The sequence below is a fragment of the Megalobrama amblycephala genome, linkage group LG4, assembly GCF_018812025.1.
Source record: "Megalobrama amblycephala isolate DHTTF-2021 linkage group LG4, ASM1881202v1, whole genome shotgun sequence".
In the NCBI taxonomy this organism is placed as follows: Eukaryota; Metazoa; Chordata; class Actinopteri; order Cypriniformes; family Xenocyprididae; genus Megalobrama; species Megalobrama amblycephala.
The window spans coordinates 30,505,909-30,529,430 of record NC_063047.1 but is presented as its reverse complement, the minus strand read 5'-3'; the positions used below and the strand labels follow the sequence as shown (position 1 = coordinate 30,529,430).

The following is a 23,522-nucleotide window of genomic DNA, read 5'->3' as shown; positions in this document are numbered from 1 at the left end:
AACAATTAGAATTATTTATTCTGACAGCTTCAAAGACTTGTCACCTATTTTCTTTAATGGCCATACTTGGGTTTGTTGTGCAATTGCGTTCCTTTGTGAAAATCAAGCAGACTCATACATTTTTATGAAAAAGAACAAAACAACGACACACAAGCCAAAGACGTTTATTGTAAAATCTCTATGATTAGGACAGTGGTGCGCCAAACTGCCTCCAGCCATCTGTGTGTCGGTCCAGAGTCTGTTTCTGTTTCTGAACTTTGAGATCCTGGACGTCATTTGCGGCAGGCTGCAGTACCGGCGCTGACCAGCGGGTGTCACAGTTCGTCCCGAGGCGCTTTTAAAGGGAAATGTTTGAACTCCTCAGGGACCTCTTCGCCTTTCTGTGACCTCTTATAGAAACCTAGAGAATCCAGCAAGCTGCTGATCTCGTCTGCCTTCATCTTCTTCACTGGAACAACCTGAGGTAGGCACAAATTACTGTCAGAGGAGAAGTGAAAGATACCAAAGTCCCTTTCAGTCAGGTCATTTCACTCGGCGGCCATCTTTGAAACGCCTCTCTGGCAGCTATTTTTCATACAAACAAAAGCAGACGTGAATAAAAAACACCAGGTCACATGACATTGGTTCTCTGGTGATGGATTGTTTGTGACACTTATTTGAATGAGTGTGAATAATGTCTGAAAAGTACAGAGACAAGTAACAAATACAATATTAAATATCTCACGTGTTCAGTGGGGGAAAAAAATGATAACGCTGAGAAAAATGATGATAAAAACTTGCACTTGAATGTAAAGTAATAACGTAGTCCTATACCTTCACTTCCTCGTCCTTATCGTTGTAGAAGATCAGCCGTGGGTTTTTATCCTCTCCTGAATCATACTCCAGGTTATGACTTTAAACAGCAGGTTAAGGTTAACGGCGTCAGGCCAGTGACCTCTGAGGCCATGAAGCACATGACTCCGGCCTCTAAGTGTTTAAACATATGGCAGCACAGAAAACAGCACAGAGGGCCTGTAAAGATTTCATTAACATTCATGTCCCTGTCCTATGCTGTCTTACCACTTGGAAGAAATGTGGAATAAATTTTAGACACTCTAAAAAGTCAATAGTCACCTATACGTACTAAACTGAAAACAGGCATTACAAGAAAATGAGAGGTATAATGTCAGGATACTACAATGCCCATCGCTCCATCAGGAAATTGTAGAGCTCTGGCATCTTCTTTATGGATCATCCCACTACACTGGGAGCCTGGGAGGGGATTGAAGAGGGATTTACAGCAAAATGGCAAAAAGGTGAAAACAAATGTTTTAACTCAAGCAACTGTCTTTGTCATCAAATGTTCTTGAGGTCTTTTTGAATGATATATGAAATTAATACTTCTGTTCAGCAAGGACTCAGTAAATTGATCAAACGTGATGGTAAAGAAGACATTTATAATGATAGAAAAGACTTGCTGTTCTTTCTGATGAACTTTCTATTCATCAGAAAATACTGGGGAAAAAGTTGCATGGTTTCCAAAAAAATTATTAAGCAGCACAACTGTGTTCAACATTGATAATAATAAGAAATGTTTCTTGAGCAGCAAATCAGCATATTAGAAGGATTTCTGAAGGATCATGTGACACTGAAGACTGGAGTAATGATGCTGAAAATTCAGCTTTGATCACAGGAATAAATTACAATTTAAAATACATTCAAGTAGAAACTGTTCTTTTAAATTGTAATAATAGTTTGCAATATTACTGTTTTTACTGTATTTCTGATCAAATAGGCATCAAAATAAGACTTTTTTTCAAAAACATAAGAAATCTTCCCAAGCCCATACTTTTGAAAAGTAGTGCATGTGTTTGTATTGCCCAAAATTATTATAATGAAATGTATTTTAACATCATTAGATTCTATGCTAATCTACTTCCTGTTCATTGGACCGTGAAAGTGACTTTTTAGAGCAAAACAGCCGTCGACCACTCACCATAAGTTTTCCTCTGGCTATAACAAGCTTTTCCTCCACAGCACTGCTTTCTGAACGGTTTTCAGCACTTCTCCCTGTGGCACACAGAGTCAGAAGGGCCGCCAGTGTGAGCCACATACTGCGCTTGGGATGGGAGACCTCACTGTATCTGAATAGATTGCAGTCCTTTGGTGAAATGAGGGTCAATAGAGTAGATATGGGTTCTCTGATAGGTATCCCCCACCATGTGGCGCAGTCTGATTGGTCGATTTGTTGGAATTTTGTTCAGGGGAATATTATTATATAAAGTCAACTAATTCATACTAAAAGAGACTTAAAGCTGTTATTTGTTTGATAAAGTCAAATGTTTTGTCAAATTTGTCGTTTAATGTTTGTTTTTTCTCTCAATATGAAGGAGTTGAGGCCATGGAGCAGCTGCATCTGTGTCAGATTCTCCCACCGTCTGCTGATGAATAACCAGTGAAGTCAGAACATAACAGCTGCTGTTTGAATAACGCTCTGATGAAGCAGTGTTAAAAGTTAGTCTTTAAATTCTTTTTTTTTTTTTGTTTTTTTTTTGTATTATTAACAATTCTTTAGAAGACATAGAGTTAAGGGGAGACACTACAGGCAAAAACACAGTTTTTTCAGGCACCTGTCAATTTTGAGATTTTGAAATTTTTGGCTTTTCATAAGGTGTTTTTTCAGACTGGTGGAAAGAAAACATCATTAAGTGTATATTTTATAGCACTTTATCTATTTGCATCTATAGATTTCAATTACAGTAAATATCTTTAAAGGCCGTTTTCTCAAAATGAGTATTTTCTCCTGCTCTGAGTCAGAAATCTACATTTCAGCAGAACTTACATACACCAAACTTTACAGTTTTATTCCTATCTATATTCTGAAGGTTTTTTACAGAGGGATTTGTTGATATATAATTTGCCTGATTTTATACAACATTTTATTCCTAAAAAAATGGTGAAAATAATGAGTGATAAAAAGAGATATCCAAAATTCCCTCTGTAAAAACCTTTGAATTTATTATGTCCAAAAAATTCAATGAGAACTGTGAACCTGACGTCATCCAATATTCAGATTTTTGTTCTAGAAATGTATGCAAATTAGCGCATATTTAATTAGATAATGCCTCATTTGCATATTTAAACATTACATTTTAGAAAACTTGTAATACAAAAAATGTTTGCAATTTTTAATTTAATCAATCACCTGGGGTAGTATGGTGATATCTATTAGTTATTTTTTTTTACCCTATTCACCTGGGGTGTCTCACCTTAATGAGGGATGATGTTGATAGTGTAAATATTAGATATTGTGAATATTACAAATATAAATAGTAAATAATAGATTTTCATGAAAATTTATTTATAGAAATTTCTACATTTGTCTAAGCATCTTATACATTTATACTATATATATATATATATATATATATATATATATACACATACACACACACACACACACACACACACACACACACACATAATATGCTGATTTGCTGCTCAATAAACATTTATGATTATTTTCAATGTTGAAAACAGTTGTGTACTTTTTTTTCAGGATTCCTTGATGAATAGAAAGTTCAAAAGAACAGCATTTATCTGAAATACAAAGCTTCTGTAGCATTATACACTACCGTTCAAAAGTTTGGGGTCAGTAAGAATTTTTATTTTTATTTTTTTGAAAAGAAATTAAAGAAATGAATACTTTTATTCAGCAAGGATGCATTAAATCAATCAAAAGTGGCAGTAAAGACATTTATAATGTTACAAAAGATTAGATTTCAGATAAACACTGTTCTTTTGAACTTTCTATTCATCAAATAATCCTGAAAAAAAAAAAATATTGTACACAAATATTTTGTACAATTGTACACATTAAATGTTTCTTGAGCAGCAGATCAGCATATTAGAATGATTTCTGAAGGATCATGTGACACTGAAGACTGGAGTAATGATGCTGAAAATTCAGCTTTGCCATCACAGGAATAAATTACTTTGTGAAATATATTCAAATAGAAAACAGTTATTTTAAATTGTAATAATATTTCACAATATTACTGTTTTTACTGTATTTTTAATTAAATAAATGTAGCCTTGGTGAGCAGACGAAACTTCTTTTAAAAACATTAAAAATCTTAGTGGTTCCAAACTTTTGGACTGTACTATCTATCTATCTATCTATCTATCTATATATATATATATATATATATATATATATATATATATATATATATATATATATATATATATATATATATATATATATATATATATATATATATATATATATATATATATATATATATATATATATATATATATATAGAGAGAGAGAGAGAGAGAGATAAATATTTTTAAAAAAAATTCTAAATGTATCTTTTATAATATTTAATATGTGTGACTTTAAATATTTTAAACTTTATTTTTATATTCAAATTGTATGATAAAACTTTTTTACGCTGTATAATAAGATACTTATGATGTTCCTCCACTTATAAATAAAATAAGTGTCTTATAAAAATGTGAGATTTCAGAATTTTTGGCATGATTAACAAAATGTAAGATATAATAGCTCTTACTGATTATGGTTCAAGAGACAGGATCTGTTAAACACCACATACATTGAACCTTTGGATATTAACAATTCTGTAATACAATATGTTGTTATTATTATTTGTAAATAATTACAATTTAATGAGCAAACAATACCAGTTTCTTCTGTTGTTTTGAACTGAAAAAGTCCCATGATATTTAAATTGGTATTTGGCAATGGATTTAGCTAATTTGTTAATATACTCCAGTTTTTTTCAGTTAACTAATTAATAAATATTAATTCTGTTGATATTAATTACTTTTTTAACATTTTAAAATTATTGTAATACCCAATCATGAAAGAAGTAATGAAATTATCATAATACAATTCTTTATTGTATTTTTTTCTTTATGAAATGTTGATGTACGGACATGTCACAAAATAACTCCGAGTCAAGGCAGTGCATGTAACCTGTAATGTCAGCTCTGCCCACATCTGGTGCCACAAGCTCCTTTTTCTGTGTATTTATGTACAGTAGCAAACTATACTTACTCAATTGAATGATTTCTGTACAGGTATACTCTGTTTCACTGCACTTGCATAAAACGATTCATTAAAGGGAGGGGTGTGTTGATTTTAGGTCACCTATAGAGGGCGACCATGGTACAGGATGGACTTTTGACTGTGTTTTGGGTAAAAGTGCTTCCAAAACTCTTGCCACAGACAATTATGTTTCCAATGAAAATAAACCATTCTCCATAGGAATGTAGCAGTGAAACCATCATGGTCTATCATCCACAGGCAGAGCTGGGGCCCTGTCTGTCTGTCTGTCTGTCTGTCTGTCTCTACAGCCGTGGCCAGGCACTGATGTGTCAGATGACATAGTCGTCTCCTTCTGAAAGACCCAGATTTCCTCCCTGGACCTGAAGATCATAATATCTGCAGGCGAGACATTAAGCACAATGTAATTCTGTGAAGATGTGACTTCAAGATGACTGTTGTCCTAGTGAATCGTTTTATTGCTTTAAACTTGTTCAGGAAACTTAATGGAGTTTTTAGACATGTTTTATTCAATTATCGTCATTGTCTCAGATTCTTGAAATCCCTTAGGAGAAATAGAAAAAGACACAAGTGGGATGATTGTTGACATACAGTAGGAGTATAGAGCTATAAAATTAATGTGAGCGCAGATCATTTATGAGAATGTTTGCGTTCATATTGAGATCTCTGACTTTTCGTTGAACTTTTGACTCCATTTCCCTGTTGAAAATCCATCATAGCTGATCATCAGCAATGTTGGGGAAAGTTACTTTAAAAAGTAATCCATTACAATATTGCGTTACTCTCTAAAATAGTAACTAATTGCATTACTAATTACTTTATATGGAGACTTTTGCATTACTTTTTCTCACAAAGTTGTCACTTTATATATCTCCCAATAATGTCTTAGTAAGATTATATTTAAATTTAGATTATATTTTAAATCTTTAGTTTTATGATATTTACATATCATGCAATGCAATACAATGATGATCGAGAAATGCACAAATAAACATCCCTCAAAAGCCTGATGTATCATATTTGATACATTTCAACATGATTTTTTCTAAAACATGATGTATAATCAGGTAAACTTAAATTGCTTCAGCAGTCCAATCAGTCCAGAAATATTACTAACAATATAAAAGTTATTACATTTACTTAAAAAAAAAAAAAAATTATTTTAAAATTCACTAAAGATTTCACAGCAAAAGGACACATGTATTATAACCTAAAGGAGGACATTTTTTAAAATTATACTAAAAAGGCCTTTTACTTTAAACAAAAAAGTATAAACTATCAATCAGATGACAGAAGGCATGTAGTAGGCAGTGTATAACTTTTGATAATGTTGATAATAATCAAATAGTAATCAAATATGATACAATAGGTTTTATGGGGTTAAATATCCTGTTTTTAAACCATATATTCATATTGTTCATAAAAACAGAAGTGCATTTGTCATCAGTTTTGTCTCGAGTATGCAGAAACACATGAGTATCAGTCACACGCCTCTGGCTAAACATCAAAAACACTTTTTACAAGCTCTTCGTTCTCTCTCTCCCTTAAACGAGAGTGCTACCATCCCTGTACACACGTCAACACGCACGTAAGATCTGCTGCACACACACGTGCATTACTGCCGTCCGTTTCCCAGCATGCTGTTCCCCAGCAGCACACATAATGAGCAGGAGCCATTTCCTCCACCGGATCCTTTGGGCTCTCATCCTCTCCTCGTGTTTTTTTTCCTTCTCTTTTTCCCCTCCCTCTCCGTTGTTTTTCTCCAAACTCAGCATTTAGGTAGTGCTTCCCCCTGTTTCCAAAACAAGCACTGTTTGATCCTGGACGTCTGGATCCTCGGGGCATAGACACACACGCATCAACTTTCATCACCAAAAAATGATGGCGATTACTTATTTCTGGCAACGCAGACTCAGTTAAACCATGATTTTAGGTTTCTCTTGTATTCGGATCTATGATTAGAAGTTCTAACCTCCGGAGTAGAGGATTATGGGAATTTTAGGTCAGGTTTATATATTTAGATTTTGAGGGTAGATTCGCAGCAGCGGCTGTGGTGACATCATCAGGCTGGACGGTCATACGTGCAGTGAATGGCCGAAGCTGATCGTATATGAGATAATGGAGGGAAGGCAGAGAAGGAGAGGAGTGTGGATTGCCACCATTGCAGATCTGCCCTTGTGCTCTAATCCAACTCTCCTAATGAAAACCACATGCTCTGTGAAATGGCTGAAGCCCAGAGAGCGAGAGAGAGAGAAGAGGGGGTGTGAAAGAGGAACAGGATGTAGACACAGCTTTAAAGATACTGACACTTTTTAATGAATCCAGACTGTGGCTATCTGAGACACTGAAAGCGCAGGGAGATTAGAGGTCCACCATGAGAGAAGAAGCTTCGGGAAATATTTGATCTTAAAGGATTAGTTCACTTCAGAATTAAAATGTCCTGATAATTTACTCACCCCCATGTCATCCAAGATGTTTAAGTCTATCTTTCTTCTGTCGAAAAGAAATTAAGGTTTTTGAGGAAAACATTCCAGGATTTTTCATTGTGAATTTCAACAATGGGTTGAAGGTCCAAATTGTAGTTTCAAAGGGCTCTACACGATCCCAACCAAGGAACAAAGGTCTTATCTAGCGAAACGATCTGTCATTTCCTTAAAAAAAAGCTCTGCAATGCGCCACACATTACATAATCATGTTGGAAAGGTCATATGTAGGCAGAAGTACAGAGAAAGTGTTTACAAAGTTCAAGTTCAAGTTCGGTTTATTTCTAAAGCACATTTAAAAACGGCCAGAGGCCGACCAAAGTGCTGTACAACAGTTAGAGGAGGAGTGTACATAGAGTATGAAAGAAACTGTTGAAAGACAAAGAAGCAGAAGGCAGAGAAATATAGACACTATATACACACACACATATACACATATATATACATCCATATATATACACATACATACACTCCTACATATATATATGTAGATATATGCACGTACATACACATGACATACATGATGAATACATACGCATACATACACATGCACAAATACACATCATATACACATATATGGACATACACATACATACACATACATGTATAAACATATACACATACATAAATACCCTCAAATACCTACATATTATATACCAAATGCAAGAGAGAAAAGATGAGTTTTAACCCTTTTCCACGTAAGTTTTAAATATTCTGGCTGACCCCCCAGCGTGAGTTTTTTGAAGCGACCGTTATTTAGAACGTATCACTTTATGGTTTCCATGGTGACGCGTCATTGCTTGTTATGTGACACACCGCAGCACTGTATGAATGATAATCTGCTTTCATTTAATTTTTCCTTTGTTATTCAAAATATTCACAAATTTGTTGACTATAGCATGAAATATCTAATATTCCGATTGACAAATATGTGCAAGTGGATGTGTTTTGCAGTTTAAACACCTTTATAACGATCATGTTAGTTGAGCCATATCCGCGATGGGCGCCGCCATGTTAGTTTGCGCCGCACAGAGAATCGGATCTGTTGGATTTACAACCCGTGAATTTATCCACTTCTCCCGAAATACATGAAAGTGAGTCGGTGAACTGGGGAAGAATAGAGTAAGCTTTAAAGTTACTTTCACAATGTGTATCTGATATGAATAAAACGTGTCGTCTAATTATAATGGAAAGGGTTGTTATTTCCGCTTCTATAGACACCATTGTGTATTTTACAAACTCTAAATATATTGTTTTGTTAGTACTCGTGTGTATTTAAATGTCTGAAATCTACAATAAACATAATTTGGCAGTTGATCACGCGATGCACTGAACGTTCTAATCACACCGGTGTGATCGTACGCTCCTGGGGCCAGACAAGACTGATCACACCGGTGTGATCGTACGTGTTAAAGGGTTAAGGCATGATTTAAACTCAGATAAACTGGAAGCCATTCTGACAGAGTTTGGAAGATTGTTCCAGAGCGTGGGGCCAGCCACTTCAAAAGCTCGATTTCCCCTTGTCTTTAGGCGGGTTCTGGGGATCTTTAAGAGTAGTTTTCCCTCCGATCTCAGTCCTCTCACAGGAGTGTAAGGGTGAAGAAGACCGGTCAGATAGGAGGGAGCTAGATTGTTTAAAGATTTATAAACAAGTAGTAAGATTTTATACTCAATTCTAAACTGGGTAGGCAACCAGTGTAGAGATCTCAGGAGGGGCGTAATGTGATCGAATTTATTACGCCTCTTCAGAAATCTAGCTGCAGCATTTTGAACTACTTGTAATCTAGAAATTTGGGTCTTTGAGATCCCGTAGTACAGGGAATTGCAGTAGTCCAGTCGTGATGTAATGAAGGCATGGATTGCAGTCTCTAAAGAGCCCTCTGAAAGGAAGGATTTGATTTTAGAGAGAGAGCGAAGATAGAAAAAACTTGAACCAACAACGGTACTTATTTGTTTGTCAAATTTCAAACGGTTGTCAATAACCACTCCCAGATTCCTCACTTGGGGAGAGATAAATGAACTTAATGACTCAAGATCAATTTGATTTTGTGTTTTGGAGTCAGAGGGGCTGAAGACAATGACTTCCGTTTTATTCGAGTTCAGGAAAAGAAAGTTATTAGAAAGCCATGATTTGACATCGTCCAGACACGCTAATAGAGTACGGAGAGCAGATTTTTCTTTTCTTGTTACAGGCAGATAGATTTGCATGTCATCTGCGTAACAATGGAAAGAAACGCCGTGTTTCCTAAAGATAGAGCCCAAAGGAAGTAAATAAAGAGAGAAAAGGGTGGGGGTAGAATAGAACCCTGAGGAACACCGCAGCTTAGATTGCCTAAGGAGGAGGTGAAATTACCGACTTTAACTGAGAACCTTCGATTAGTTAAAAAAGATTTAAACCAACTTAAGACCTCCCCCCGTAGCCCGACGCAGGATTCCAGGCGAGAGACAAGAATCTCGTGATCAACAGTATCGAAGGCTGAGGACAGGTCAAGCATAACTAAAATAACAGAATCGCCTGAGTCAGTAGCCATTAGGATGTCATTGAGGACTCTAACAAGGGCAGTTTCGGTACTGTGCATAGTTTTGAACCCAGACTGAAATGTCTCATAAATGTGATTATTAGCTAAAAAGGATTGGAGCTGTAAAAACACAATTTTTTCCATCACCTTAGAAATGAAAGGTAAAACAGATATAGGCCGGAAATTGGCTAAGACAGATGCATCCAGTGAAGGTTTCTTTAAAACTGGAGTGACCATGGCCATTTTTAAGCTGTCCGGGACAGACCCTGAATGCAGACATTTGTTTAACAGGGACACCATTCCCGGTCCAATAATGTCAATCAATTGCTTCAAATAACGAGGGTGTATTGTATCAAAAGGACATAGGGAAGGTTTAAGTTTTACAATTACTTCCTTAACTGATTGTAGAGATACAGCGTTAAAAGTAGTCCAAAAGGCAGGAGGGTTTCCAAGCGTCAAGATTTCATGATCAGTTGCTTGTATCTGGGCCCTCAGACTCATCGCTTTGTCACTGAAATGTCTCAAGAAACCTTCACAGAGTGTAGAGGTAGGATTTTGAATAGTGCTTACAGGGGGATATAACACTGAATTTATAACAGAGAAAAGAATTTTAGGAGTGTGGTGGTGTTTGTCAATCAAATTTGAGAAGTAGAGAGACTTGGCTTTCTTAACAGCACACTGATACAAAGTCAAACAGTTTTTTTTAGAATATCGAACGAAATTTGCAGTTTGTCCTTTTTCCATTTTCTTTCAGCTTTCCTACATGATTGTCTTAGAGAGCGAATATTTTGATCAACCCATGGCTCGGATTTAGGTTTTGGCTTAAAAGACTTAAAAGGAGCAGCCACATTCAAGACATCCAGCCATACAGTGTTTAAAACTTGATAATGTTGTTCAGCATCTAGTTCAGCTAATGAGGATTCAAGTGACATAGAAATGCTGGCTTCATTATAAAGCTTAGTAAAATCCTCGTAGAATGGTGGTGAGTAAACACGGGTCTGTCTTGTGTCAGATGCTGCTTTATTGGAGATGGCAGGAAGAGACATTTTAAATATGATAGGAAAGTGATCCGATATGAGAGATTCAATCACTTCATTGTCAGTTATCAACAGGCCAAGAGACAAAATTAAATCCAAAGTGTGACCTTGGGTATGTGTAGGGAGTGTAACCCATTGTCTTAGATTGAAAGAGTCAATGATGTTCAAGAACTCTGATGTTAGTTGTTTCGATGGACAACACACATGGACATTAAAATCACCTAGTAAAATAATCCGATCATAATTAGTGATGAGATCCCCTATAAGCTCTGTGAATTCAGCTATAAAGCCTTTAGTTAAATGCGGTGGCCGATATATCAGAGCTAAAACAATGGGGTCATACCAGTCAAGTAGTAATAGCTGGACTTCAAAGCTCGTGAAATTTGCGGACGGTAACGTCCGACATCGGGAACTAAAGTTTTTCCTTGTGATTATAGCTAGTCCTCCACCTCTTCCAACAGGACGGGGAGAGTTATAGAAACAGTAGTCGGTAGGAACAAGTTCTGAGAAAGGGCTTAAATCTCCTACCTTCACCCAGGTTTCGGTGATAAACAGGAAGTCCAGGCAGTGAGAAGAGATAAAATCGTTGAGAATAAAAGTCTTGTTAACCAGGGAGTGAGCATTTATCAGCGCCATTTTCAGAGAATGTAACGTTAGAGTGCTGCGCGAGACCAGGGCTTTGCTCAGAAAGCGAAGATTGGCAGTGTTTACTCCCTCCGGACGAGGTCGAATGACAATCCGAGAAACAGAGTCCTGTAGAAGTCGAACTGGAGAATCGGGAGGAGCAGGATAGTCAGCTGGAATAGATGTAAGACATCGAGATGACAGGATCGGCGAATACCAGGCCGCAAAGCGGCTCATATCCTGAGTAAAGCTGAGTGGGAGGCCAGCGCGCAGGTGGATCTTTAATCTGACGACCACTCCGCCGCGTTTCCCACGTCGTCTCCGGCGTTTTCTCGGGATAATATCCAACGGCTGGCGACGAAGAAAATCTGGAATATCGCGTAAGATACTCCCTTGTGTGTAGTCGGCGAAAGTTCCTATTTTCGTTTCAAATACATCCATGTAGCTATTGCAAATGCCAAGAAGGGTCTGACGATCATAGACGAGAGATTCAACGTAGTTAGAAGGCAAGAGAGAACATATTAATAACCACATACATGACATGATAGAGAGCGACAGACGGCACGCCACATTCACAGGCGCTCAAAGCGAACGTCATGTGTGACTTTTCCAACGTGATTACGTGATGCGTTGCACATCGCAGAGCTAGTGCAAGACAAGCATTTGTGATTAAAAATATATACATTTTTTTTCTTTAGCAAAACGATCGGCCATTTTCTAGACAAGACCCTTACTCCTCAGCTGGGATTGTGTAGAGCCATTTGAAGTTAAACCATGATTTTAGGTTTCTCTTGTATTCGGATCTATACAAGAAACCTTCAACCCGTTGAACCCCGTTTAAGTCCATATGGAGAAAAATCCTGAAATGTTTTCCTCAACCTTAATTTTGACTTTCGACTGAAGAAAGACAGACATAAACATCTTGGATGACATGACGGTGAGTAAATTATCAGGAAATTTTAATTCTGAAGTGAACTTCACAGTATTTATATCATTTTTTACCTCTAAAACACCACTATGTCCAACTGCGTTCAGCACTCGCTTAGTGAGGTCTGATCGCGCTCTGACAGCGGAAGTGATGTCTAGCACTCATTGAAGTATAAGCGCGAGACATCACTGCCGTTTCTCGCACAAACCGATCGTTTCGTGTCTTAGGACATCAATGTGTCGTCACAAGCCACAGGGTTTAATTTGGATTTGTCTATGCAAGTTTTTTTGACTCTTATTGATAGAGTTCAGACAGACGGCAACGGTTGGAGTTAAAAATCATCATTTGTGTTCTACTGAAGAAACAAAGTCACCTACATCTTGGATGCCCTGGGGGTAAGCAGATAAACATCAAATTTTCATTTTTGGGTGAACTATCCCTTTAAGGCAGGAACACACCAAGCCAACAGTCGGTCGTCTGGAGACTAAGTTTTCTCAGTGTGTCCCGCACCGTCGGCTGAAGTTGGTCCTCGTCTGCTTTTTTTCAGCCGATTCGACATGTTGAATCAGCGTCTGAGCTTGTCGGGCCATCTGATCATTCTGATTGGCTGTTCAGCTACTGCCGCCTGCTGGTTCGGAAAGGCATTTCTTCTTACGCAGGCGCAGAACGGACGTGCTACTTGGCCGTCGGCTGTCGAGCATTGGTTTGGTGTGTCAGGCCAACTTTGGACACAGGCGCTGCTGACGTGAGCCAACCCCACAGTCTGCTTTCGTCGCCACTAGTTCGTCGGCATCAGCTTGGGGTGTGTTCCTGCCTAAACACTCGGCCTTCCTACAAGTCCGCACTTTCATGAAGTAATGGAGCCTTTGAATGTCGGGAAGAAGTCTGCTGCGGGGCTCTGCAAAATGCGCATCGAGGGTGCATATTGACTGCAAAAGGGGCACTCATGAGCACCATTCTGAAACCTAAAATGACAAATGGGACACCCTGTGATCTCAGACTTAATGGACACGCTCACGTGGCAGCCATTGTAAGTCCACAAGACCGAAAGTGCCTATGAAGTGTTCCATTTGGGACAGGGCCACAGAGGCGCCGGTGCGATCGCTTGCATTTTTTCCTGATGACAACGAAAACAACTTAAAATACTCTATCTTCTTTGGTCATACAGATAATAATAATAATACATAAATACATAATACTTTGATTTGTGTGCACTCACAATAACAAGAAAACATTGTGCCTTTGTAAAATAAAGAAAAGCAGGATGCACTTTCTGCCGTCTCTGTGAACTTGAGCGCGTCAAAAAAGTAAACTAAAACTCAGTCTATTCTTGCCTCACAGACATGAGAAATATATCTATAGAAAGCTTGAAATGTCAAGTGATTATCAACCAATTCAAGTGGAAAACAAAATTCTCAGATCATGTAATCTGTATGAAACGTGCATATAGGCGCGTCCACTACTATGAGACTATGACAAATCAGCTTCGTCGACATAATCTCTTAGAGAGTCTCCTTGCTGTTTTTTCACGACACATTCATAACCATTACTTTTGCCGATGCGCTGTGGCAAGCTTTATGTGTGTGGTTGAATGCTGATTAGGCTATATATAGGCAATTAAAGACACATTATTATGATTTATATGGCTTATTAATATACACATGTGATTAGTCGACTAGAAAAAAACTTTAGTATATTGCATATTAATTTACATTTAGCAATTTGTTTAGCAATCTGTTTTACTCAGAAACACGCAATTGCGAGTAATAAAGTCAGGATGGTGAGATATAAATTCGCAATTCCCCTCAGAATTGGACTTTATAACTTTCAATTTATCTCTCACAAATTCTGAGAAAAGAAGTCAGAATTGTGAGAAAGATGAGAAAAAGATGAGAAAAAAAGTCACCTTTTTTATTTTTTATTCAGTGGCGGAAACAAGCTTCCATATATAGAAAATGTCTGAATGAAAAAAAAAAAAAGTCTTTTTACAAATTATTTCTAAATTTGGCCTATTTTTACAGCAAACATACAAAAAGAAAAACCTTTTTCTTTATATATTTCTGTAGGCCTATACATTTATTATACATAATTGGACTTACAAGGTACTATCAGTTTACATGATTTTTTTTTGCCTGCATGTTGCTATGTGGGTGTTTCTGGGTGGTTACTAAGTGGTTAATTACTGACCCAGTTCAAAAAGAGCCCAAAATTCTTCACCCTCAAGTGATATAGTGATGTCTAGATGTGACTCAAATGCTCCTTCAGTGTAAGATTTGTTTTCCACATTTTTAAGTCTGATTGCTTAAAGTAATAGCACATCTCTCAACAACAAGCAGATCAGTTTGATCTTTCACAAATGAGTTTTTGCTAGGCACTTGCGTTACAAAAGAGGAAATGAGTCAATGAACCATTTTCCATTTTGGTCTAATCTTCATCACTGTTCTTTACAATGATGGTTTCAAAAGCAGCTCTCTCCTTCTCTTCTTGAGAGCCAGTAAAAAAGACACACACACACAAAAACCCTGCTCTGAAACCTGAACCCTGAATAAACCATACTACTTCCTCCTCTCAGAGAAACAGAGAGGGAAAAGAGGGGGAGAGTGACAGAAGGAAGTGAGAGGAGAAGAAGGAGAGCAGGAGAGGGAAAGGGGTTGGGATGTGTGGACGGAGAGAAAGAAAAGGGGAAAAAAGCAGAAAAGTTTTCCATTAGAGGCAGATCCTCAAATAAACTTGACATAAAAATATGCTGACAAAGAGGAAAAAAGAGAAGTGCAGACAACTGTTTGCTGACCTTGTATAGCTGTCTTACTAATGGGAGACTTTAATCTCTTCAGAGGGGCTTTGCCTTTTATATACGTCACAGATTAAAATTGGCCAAGCGTGAAGATGAGAGAGCCAATGCTTTAAAAAAAGAAGTCTTCCAATGAAATGTAACGCACATCTTTTATTGCTAACAGCTGTATCCTTTCTTTGATTCTTTAGAGGTGAAAAAGACATATCTACAGACCTGAATATCATAGAGCTAGCAGACAAAGAAACATTTTTTGTAGAAACTGTAATACTTTTTTTTTTTTTTTCCCCTGGCTTTTTATTTATTTATTTATTTATTTTTGATGAATAGAAGTTCAAAAAAACATAACTGATTTGAAATAGAAATCTTCTGTAACACTATGTCCTTATTGTCGTATGTGATCAATTTAATCCTTGCTGAATAAAAGTGTTAATTTAAATTTAAAGGTACCATCGGACGTTTTTTTACAAGATGTAATATAAGTCTAAGGTGTCCCCTGAATGTGTCTGTGAAGTTTCAACTCAAAATACCCCATAGATTTTTTTAAATTAATTTTTTTAACTGCCTATTTTGGGGCATCATTAACTATGCACTGATTCAGGGGCTGCTGGCCCTTTAAATCTCATGCTCCCTGCCCATCGAGCTCAAGACTCTATAATACAGTGCATTTACAAAGTTCACACAGCTAATATAACCCTCAAATGGATCTTTACAAGATGTTCGTCATGCATGCTGCATGCATGCTTCGGATCATGTGAGTATAGTATTTATTTGGATGTTTATTTTTGATTCTGAATGAGTTTGATAGTGCTCTGTGGCTAAAGCTAACATTACACACTGTTGGAGAGATTTATAAAGAATGAAGTTGTGTTTGTGAATTATACAGACTGCAAGTGTTTAAAAAATTAAAATAGCGACAGCTCTTGTCTCCGTGAATATAGTAATTTTCGATGGTAACTTTAACCACATTTAACAGTACATTAGCATGTCAGTTATTATCGCTCCATCTGCAATTTTTCGCTATTGTTATTGCTTGCTTACCTAATCTGATGATTCAGCTGTGCACAGACCCAGACGTTACTGGCTGCCCTTGTCAAATGCCTTTCATAATGTTGGGAACATGGGCTGGCATATGCAAATATTGGGGGCGTACACCCCGACTGTTACATAACAGTCGGTATTATGTTGAGATTTGCCTGTTCTTCGGAGGTCTTTTAAACAAATGAGATTTATATAAGAAGGAGGAAACAATGGAGTTTGTAACTCAGTGTATGTCTTTTCCATGTACTGAACTCTTGTTATTCAACTATGCCAAGGTAAATTCAATTTTTAATTCTAGGGCACCTTTAATTTAAAGTGTCATCATGCAAAAATTGTGTTAGAGGACTTTTTTTGCAAAATCTTATTGACTGATCTTTTGTTTTTTCTGGTTGATTTTTAGGTTGATCTTTACTAGCTCGCTTCAGAAAGAGCCCAAGATGCTGAAGTCTCTGTCTATGGGCGGGAAGATGTAAGGGCTTTTTCAGATCTTTCGATCTAATGGATGAAACAAGCTAGCGCAATTCACAAATGAACACGCACAGAGACAAAGAAAAACATCAGCTATCGTTTCTGCTCTGTCAGCCGCAAGACCACACCGAACACTGTGAGTGGGTGTTAGAAATCAGGAATGGTGAGAGAACATTGTGCTTGGTACATTTTTCGTCTTCAAACCAAACTTCAGCTGGTAAACTTTAAATCCCTTCTGGCTAGCTCGCTTCCCATAATGTTTACACGTTAAGTCAGTAGGTGGAGAATAGGTGGATTTTTGTTATTTTGTTATTGAACACATTTAACTACATGAAACTGCATTACATTACGAAAGCAATCCGGCCAAATGCATTTTCGACTCTGGGGTGCTGTTTGCACCTGGTATTAAGATGCATTTTGGTCGATCGGATTACAAGTAGTCCATTTGTGATCCGATCGACCAAAACACATCTTAATACCAGGTGTAAACGGCCTGGAAGTGGTCTAAAGTGGACAAGCTCAAAACGTTTTACACCCTGTTTACACCTGTATTTAGCGCCGTCCACTTGTGACCAACATGTATATTAAAGGGATAGTCCCCATTGACTTCCAAATACTATAGTAGTCAATGGGGTCCATCAACAGTTACAGACATTCTTCAAAATATCTTCTTTTGTGTTTAGCAGAATAAAGAAATTCATACAGGTTTGAAACAATTTCAGGGTTTTTGGGTGAACTATCCCTTTAATACCAGGTGAAAACAGGGCCTGTAGTATTCTGGTTTCTAGAAATAACACAGATCTCTCCTTGAATGTGAGTCCATGTGATTTTTCACCCAGCTTCAACCTTTCTCCAGGTATCTGGTTGCTTATATAGAAAAGTATTAGCACACCTCTCCACAACAGCATAGCATAACTCAAGCACTTGTCTGGATCATTTGTAGTTTTGGAACCTGTGTTTTTGACATTGAATTTAAAAGATAAACATTTACACAATTTAAATGATAAATCATTTTTGTCTACAATTGAGCACAATGAATTAGAATTCACTAATCATCAACTGGTGAGCAGTGAATAAATCAAGTGCAGTAAATCATTTATTTTTAGCCCTATGTCTCATTAACTGAATGATGAACTGCCCTGTTATCACCTCAGATCAGTCAGACTTATATCACAGTGTGAGTCCAGCAGATTTAGCCTGTAATAATATATTATACACACACATGATCTCAGCGCTGCAGCTCAGTGGTGAAGAGCTGAGCTCAGCATCCAGCGGTTAGAAGCAGCGACACGCGCCAAGCGTCTTTCCAGTAATAACCCACACATGGCATGGACACGTATGCTGGGATTCATGGACCTCTCATGAAGCAAAATGGATAAATAAACCCCAGTCTTTCATGGAGATCAGAGACATACAGTGACCCCAAAAAAGTATTTGGGCACAAATAAAATTGAATGTCATTGCATTGAATACAAAATATAAAACCTACACTATTCCATCCACCCATCCATCCTTCCATCCATCAGTCCGTCCATCTGTCCATCCATCCATCCATCCATCCATCCATCCATCCATCCATCCATCCATCCAGTAGTCAAAGCATTTGTCAGTTGCATCTTGTTCAGTGTTCACAACAATTCAATCTTTTCAATATAAAAGTCTTCACTACTGACTGACTCCATCATAAAGACAGCCTTTGCCGCCATCTAATGGCGAAATAATGTAACTTCTGTTGCTGTTCACAGTCAGGGACTGTTTTTTTCCGGCAGAAGGAAGGCTTTTAGTGAAAGTTTACTTCATGAAAGTTGCACTGATACATATTTTTGGCTTTAATATATTGTGTGGTAACCGAATATGAATATGGTAATTAAAGCTTTGCATTTACCATTTAATACTATCACTGCTTTTTGTAACAGAAATTTAGAATCGTTTAGAAGAAATAGGAAAATAACAAAGGCGCGCCACCTATTTTAAGAAACCATGACACAGGAAGAAAGCTTGCTTTTCCACCTAGAATATAAGTGCATGATTTATGTCATTGTTATGTTGTTGTCAGCCTTTATTATAGAATCATTTACTCTGGAGTCTGTCGCCCGCCGAATAGTCTGCTTCCTATGAAAAGCTGCTTAAACAGGCAGAGCAGCTCAGCATGTCAGCTTTCCAGAGCACCAGCACGGCTCCATTGAATTCTCAAAACTTACAGAAGTATGAAAGATTGCTTCCATTCTGTTTAGGGAAAAAACAAATAAACAAAACTCATTTCTCAGCCTCTTTCATGTGTAACTCAACCCTCTGCTTTTTTCTGCTTTGCATTGCAGAAAATATTTGTCTTTTTCCGCCTTAACTCATAAATCCCCCCCCCCCTTTTTTTTTTCTTTCACAAGGGCTGAAATCGCTACCAGATGTGGATGCAATCTGTCCCTGTTGCCATGACAACCGCTGAGTTCTGAACAGGCGTGTAGCTGCGGGTCCACTGACTGATGTTCAGTGACTCTGATGGTCCTGCTGTTTCTATGGACCTGCCACTTTTGAGAGGTATGTTTAGACCAGCACTTGATTTGTCATATCACCTTCTCTCAAATCTCATTTGTCTCTGTGGTCGCAGATGACGGTCATAATATCGTAGCTTGGAAGTTATTTGTAAGCAGTAGCTTCTGAAATACTTGTTTTGTGAATACTTTCAGGAATACATTTTGATTCCTGGAAGAAGCATAGTCTAAATGACTTTTCCAGGACTGGAGTGCTGTTTCAGTTGCAGTGAGGAATCGTACCTCTACTGTACCTGATTTTACAGGGAAAATTTTTCTAATGTAGAAAAAATAATGGTATATTACTGAAATTGTTAAATATTTATGTATAATGGCAGTATTTTTAACTTTTTTAATTAAGTGCTGATTTTAAATATAAATCAGTGTATTTCAGTATTTTCTTGAGAATATAATCAGAATCAATTTTGAGAATAATTAAAATGATGAATAATGAAAGAATAATGAAAATAATGAATATACCTACTCAGGTAATAATGAAAAAACCTACTCAGAAGTAAAACATGTGGATGTATTGTAATGAGAATTTGGGGGGTATTTTACAGGTGCTGGTCATATAATTAGAATGTCATCAAAAAGTTGATTTATTTCACTAATTCCATTCAAAAAGTGAAACTTGTATATTATATTCATTCATTACACACAGACTGATATATTTCAAATGTTTATTTCTTTTAATTTTGATGATTATAACTGACAACTAAAGAAAATCCCAAATTCAGTATCTCAGAAAATTAGAATATTGTGAAAAGGTTCAATATTGATGACACCCGGTGCCACACTCTTATCAGCTAATTAACTTTAAATGGTCTCTCAGTCTAGTTCTGTAGGCTACACAATCATGGGGAAGACTGCTGACTTGACAGTTGTCCAAAAGACGACCATTGACACCTTGCACAAGGAGGGCAAGACACAAAAGGTCATTGCAAAAGAGGCTGGCTGTTCACAGAGCTCTGTGTCCTCTTGAACAACAGACAGCGTCAGAACCGTCTAAAGACAAAAAGGACTGGACTGCTGCTGAGTGGTCCAAAGTTATGTTCTCTGATGAAATCAGGGTCCCAGAGTCTGGAGGAAGAGAGGTGACGCACACAATCCACGTTGCTTGAGGTCCAGTGTAAAGTTTCCACAGTCAGTGATGGTTTGCGGTGCCATGTCATCTGCTGGTGTTGGTCCACTGTGTTTTCTGAGGTCCAAGGTCAACACAGCCATATACCAGGAAGTTTTAGAGCACTTCATGCTTCCTGCTGCTGACCAACTTTATGGAGATGCAGATTTCATTTTCCAACAGGACTTGGCACCTGCACACAGTGCCAAAGCTACCAGTACCTGGTTTAAGGACCATGGTATCCCTGTTCTTAATTGGCCAGCAAACTCGCCTGACCCCTTGTGAAGAGGAAGATGCGATATGCCAGACCCAACAATGCAGAAGAGCTGAAGGCCACTATCAGAGCAACCTGGGCTCTCATAACACCTGAGCAGTGCCACAGACTGATCGACTCCATGCCACGCCGCATTGCTGCAGTAATTCAGGCAAAAGGAGCCCCAACTAAGTATTGAGTGCTGTACATGCTCATACTTTTCATGTTCATACTTTTCAGTTTGCCAAGATTTCTAAAAATCCTTTCTTTGTATTGGTCTTAAGCAATATTGTAATTTTCTGAGATACTGAATTTGGTATTTTCCTTATAATCATCAAAATTAAAAGAAATAAACATTATAATGACCATTACATTTGAAATATATAAGTCTGTGTGTAATGAATGAATATAATATACAAGTTTCACTTTGTGAATGGAATTAGTGAAATAAATCAACTTTTTGATGATATTCTAATTATATGACCAGCATCTATATTTAAGCAAAGTATATGTATTACTCTTTGAGATAATTAGATCATCTGAGTAATATAATTTATTAATTCTTATTTCTCACTTTTAATTTAGTATTACATTCCATTACTTTTTTTTAGAGAAAATGATTGATAGTCTTTACTTTATTTTACTTTAGTTTAAGCAGAATTTTACCTAATGCTGACTATATTTATTTATTTTACTTGATTATAATTTAAGAAATATAATTAGTCTTTTTTATTATATTTGAGATGTATAATTTCTAATTTTTGGAGAAAATGCTTGATGGGCTTCAATTTATTTCACCTAATAATCACTTCATTATTTATTTATTTATATTTTACTTGATTATAATTTAATAATATAATTTGAGAAATATAATTCGTTTTTTCTTTATATGTGAGTTTATAATTTTTAAATGCTTGATGGTCTTCCGTTTATTTTAAGCTTAATTTTCACCTTATACTCATTATATTTATTTACTTGATCATAATTTATTAATATAATTTGAGAAATTTTTCCCTTTATATTTGAAATTTATCATTTCTATTTTTTTAGAGAAAATGCTTGATGATCTACATTTTTATTTTATAGAGTATATATATATATATATATGTATATTATATATATATATATATATATATATATATATATATATATATATATATAATATACACACACTCTTTATAAAATAAAAATGTAGAACATCAAGCATTATATATATATATATATATATATATATATATATAGTGAGATTTACTTTTTTTTTCTTTTTTTTGGTAGTCAGATCTGCCTTAACTATCATCACTCAAGGCTTTTTTAGGCCATATAGATACTGAAACAAAAGTCTGTATGCAATTGAACATTTAAAAGAAGCTCATGTCAGCAGTGGCATGACTTGGGAAATGTGCACGCGTGTATGTGTGTCTGGATGCTTAAACATCTCTGGTTTCAATTACAGATCACATGATCTTCCTCGTCTGTGTTGCCTTTTGCCCACGAAATCTTGGCTGCTTTCTTCAAGCCCTCCTCTCTTCTCTCTTTAAAAAAAAAAAAAAAAAAAAGAGTGAGAAGATGGAGTGCAAATACGCAGCGCATGATGCTTTAACTCCAGGGCCCCCTCGCACAGACTTCCAACTGTTCCTGTATGAAAGGGGCTGTTGTGCCAGTAGAGGAGCTCGCCAGTTCAGTCCTCTGGGCCCTTTAGATTTGATGAGCATATGACCACCGTTGCAACAGCTACCGCGACGAAAAAACCTCCACATGATCCCCTGCTCAGAGCACAGAGGCAGCCAGGAGTCAGCGGAAACTGTAAAATATCATTTACTCTATGAACGGGAAAATGGATAGGAGAGAGAAAAATAGAGAGAGTAGAGTGTCATTTATAGACAAAATGAATCATCCTCACTCTTGTAGCATGAGATCTTTATTATCTCTAAATGATCATTATTTTATTTTCTGGGCAATATAGTGGCCATTATTCATTGTTATTTTGCTGGCCACATAAAAACTAACCAACGTGGTAGATCAAAATTGAATATCAAGATGATTGTAATCTGCTTTTTATATTTCCATTATTTGTCCTCCAAGTTTCATAAGCCATTACGAAGCAGTAGGCCAGTTTAGCACCCGCTCGAAAATGAAAATAATACTGATAATGCTGAGTTTGATTCATTAATTGATTCATCCATTTGAAAAGTTTGATTCATTTAAACAAATCACTGCTGCTGAACTGTCAGATTCAGTGAATCGGTTCAAAACATTGATTCAGCTATTCAGGAAATCCCTGCATATTTTACATGCTTCAAAATATTTTGTAAATATACAGTACAGTCCAAAAGTTTGGAACCACTAAGATTTTTAATGTTTTTAAAAGAAGTTTCGTCTGCTCACCAAGGCTGCATTTATTTAATTAAAAATACAGTAAAAAACAGTAATATTGTGAAATATTATTACAATTTAAAATAACTGTTTTCTATTTGAATATATTTCACAAAGTAATTTATTCCTGTGATGGCAAAGCTGAATTTTCAGCATCATTACTCCAGTCTTCAGTGTCACATGATCCTTCAGAAATCATTCTAATATGCTGATCTGCTGCTCAAGAAACATTTAATGTGTACAATTGTACAAAATATTTGTGTACAATATTTTTTTTCAG

General features: G+C 36.6%; 1 protein-coding gene and 1 long non-coding RNA gene across 2 annotated transcripts in view; one reads left to right on the top strand and one right to left on the bottom strand.

Annotated features, from left to right (window-relative positions):
- Positions 1-148: 148 nt before the first annotated feature.
- On the bottom strand, positions 149-2,221 carry selenoe (selenoprotein e). Its single transcript, XM_048188817.1, has 4 exons — positions 1,976-2,221; positions 1,175-1,251; positions 814-892; positions 149-458 (listed from the first exon to the last, which is right to left on the bottom strand). The coding sequence occupies exons 1-4, from the start codon at positions 2,090-2,092 to the stop codon at positions 315-317; spliced, it is 417 nt and encodes a 138-aa protein (XP_048044774.1). The 5' UTR covers positions 2,093-2,221; the 3' UTR covers positions 149-314.
- LOC125267307 overlaps positions 328-23,522 on the top strand; it is a 43,002-nt gene continuing 19,807 nt past the window's right edge. Inside the window, exons 1-4 of the long non-coding RNA XR_007184648.1 lie at positions 328-463; positions 2,370-2,493; positions 16,898-17,101; positions 19,350-19,500. This is a non-coding gene — a long non-coding RNA (uncharacterized LOC125267307). The remainder of the gene's footprint in view (positions 464-2,369; positions 2,494-16,897; positions 17,102-19,349; positions 19,501-23,522) is intronic.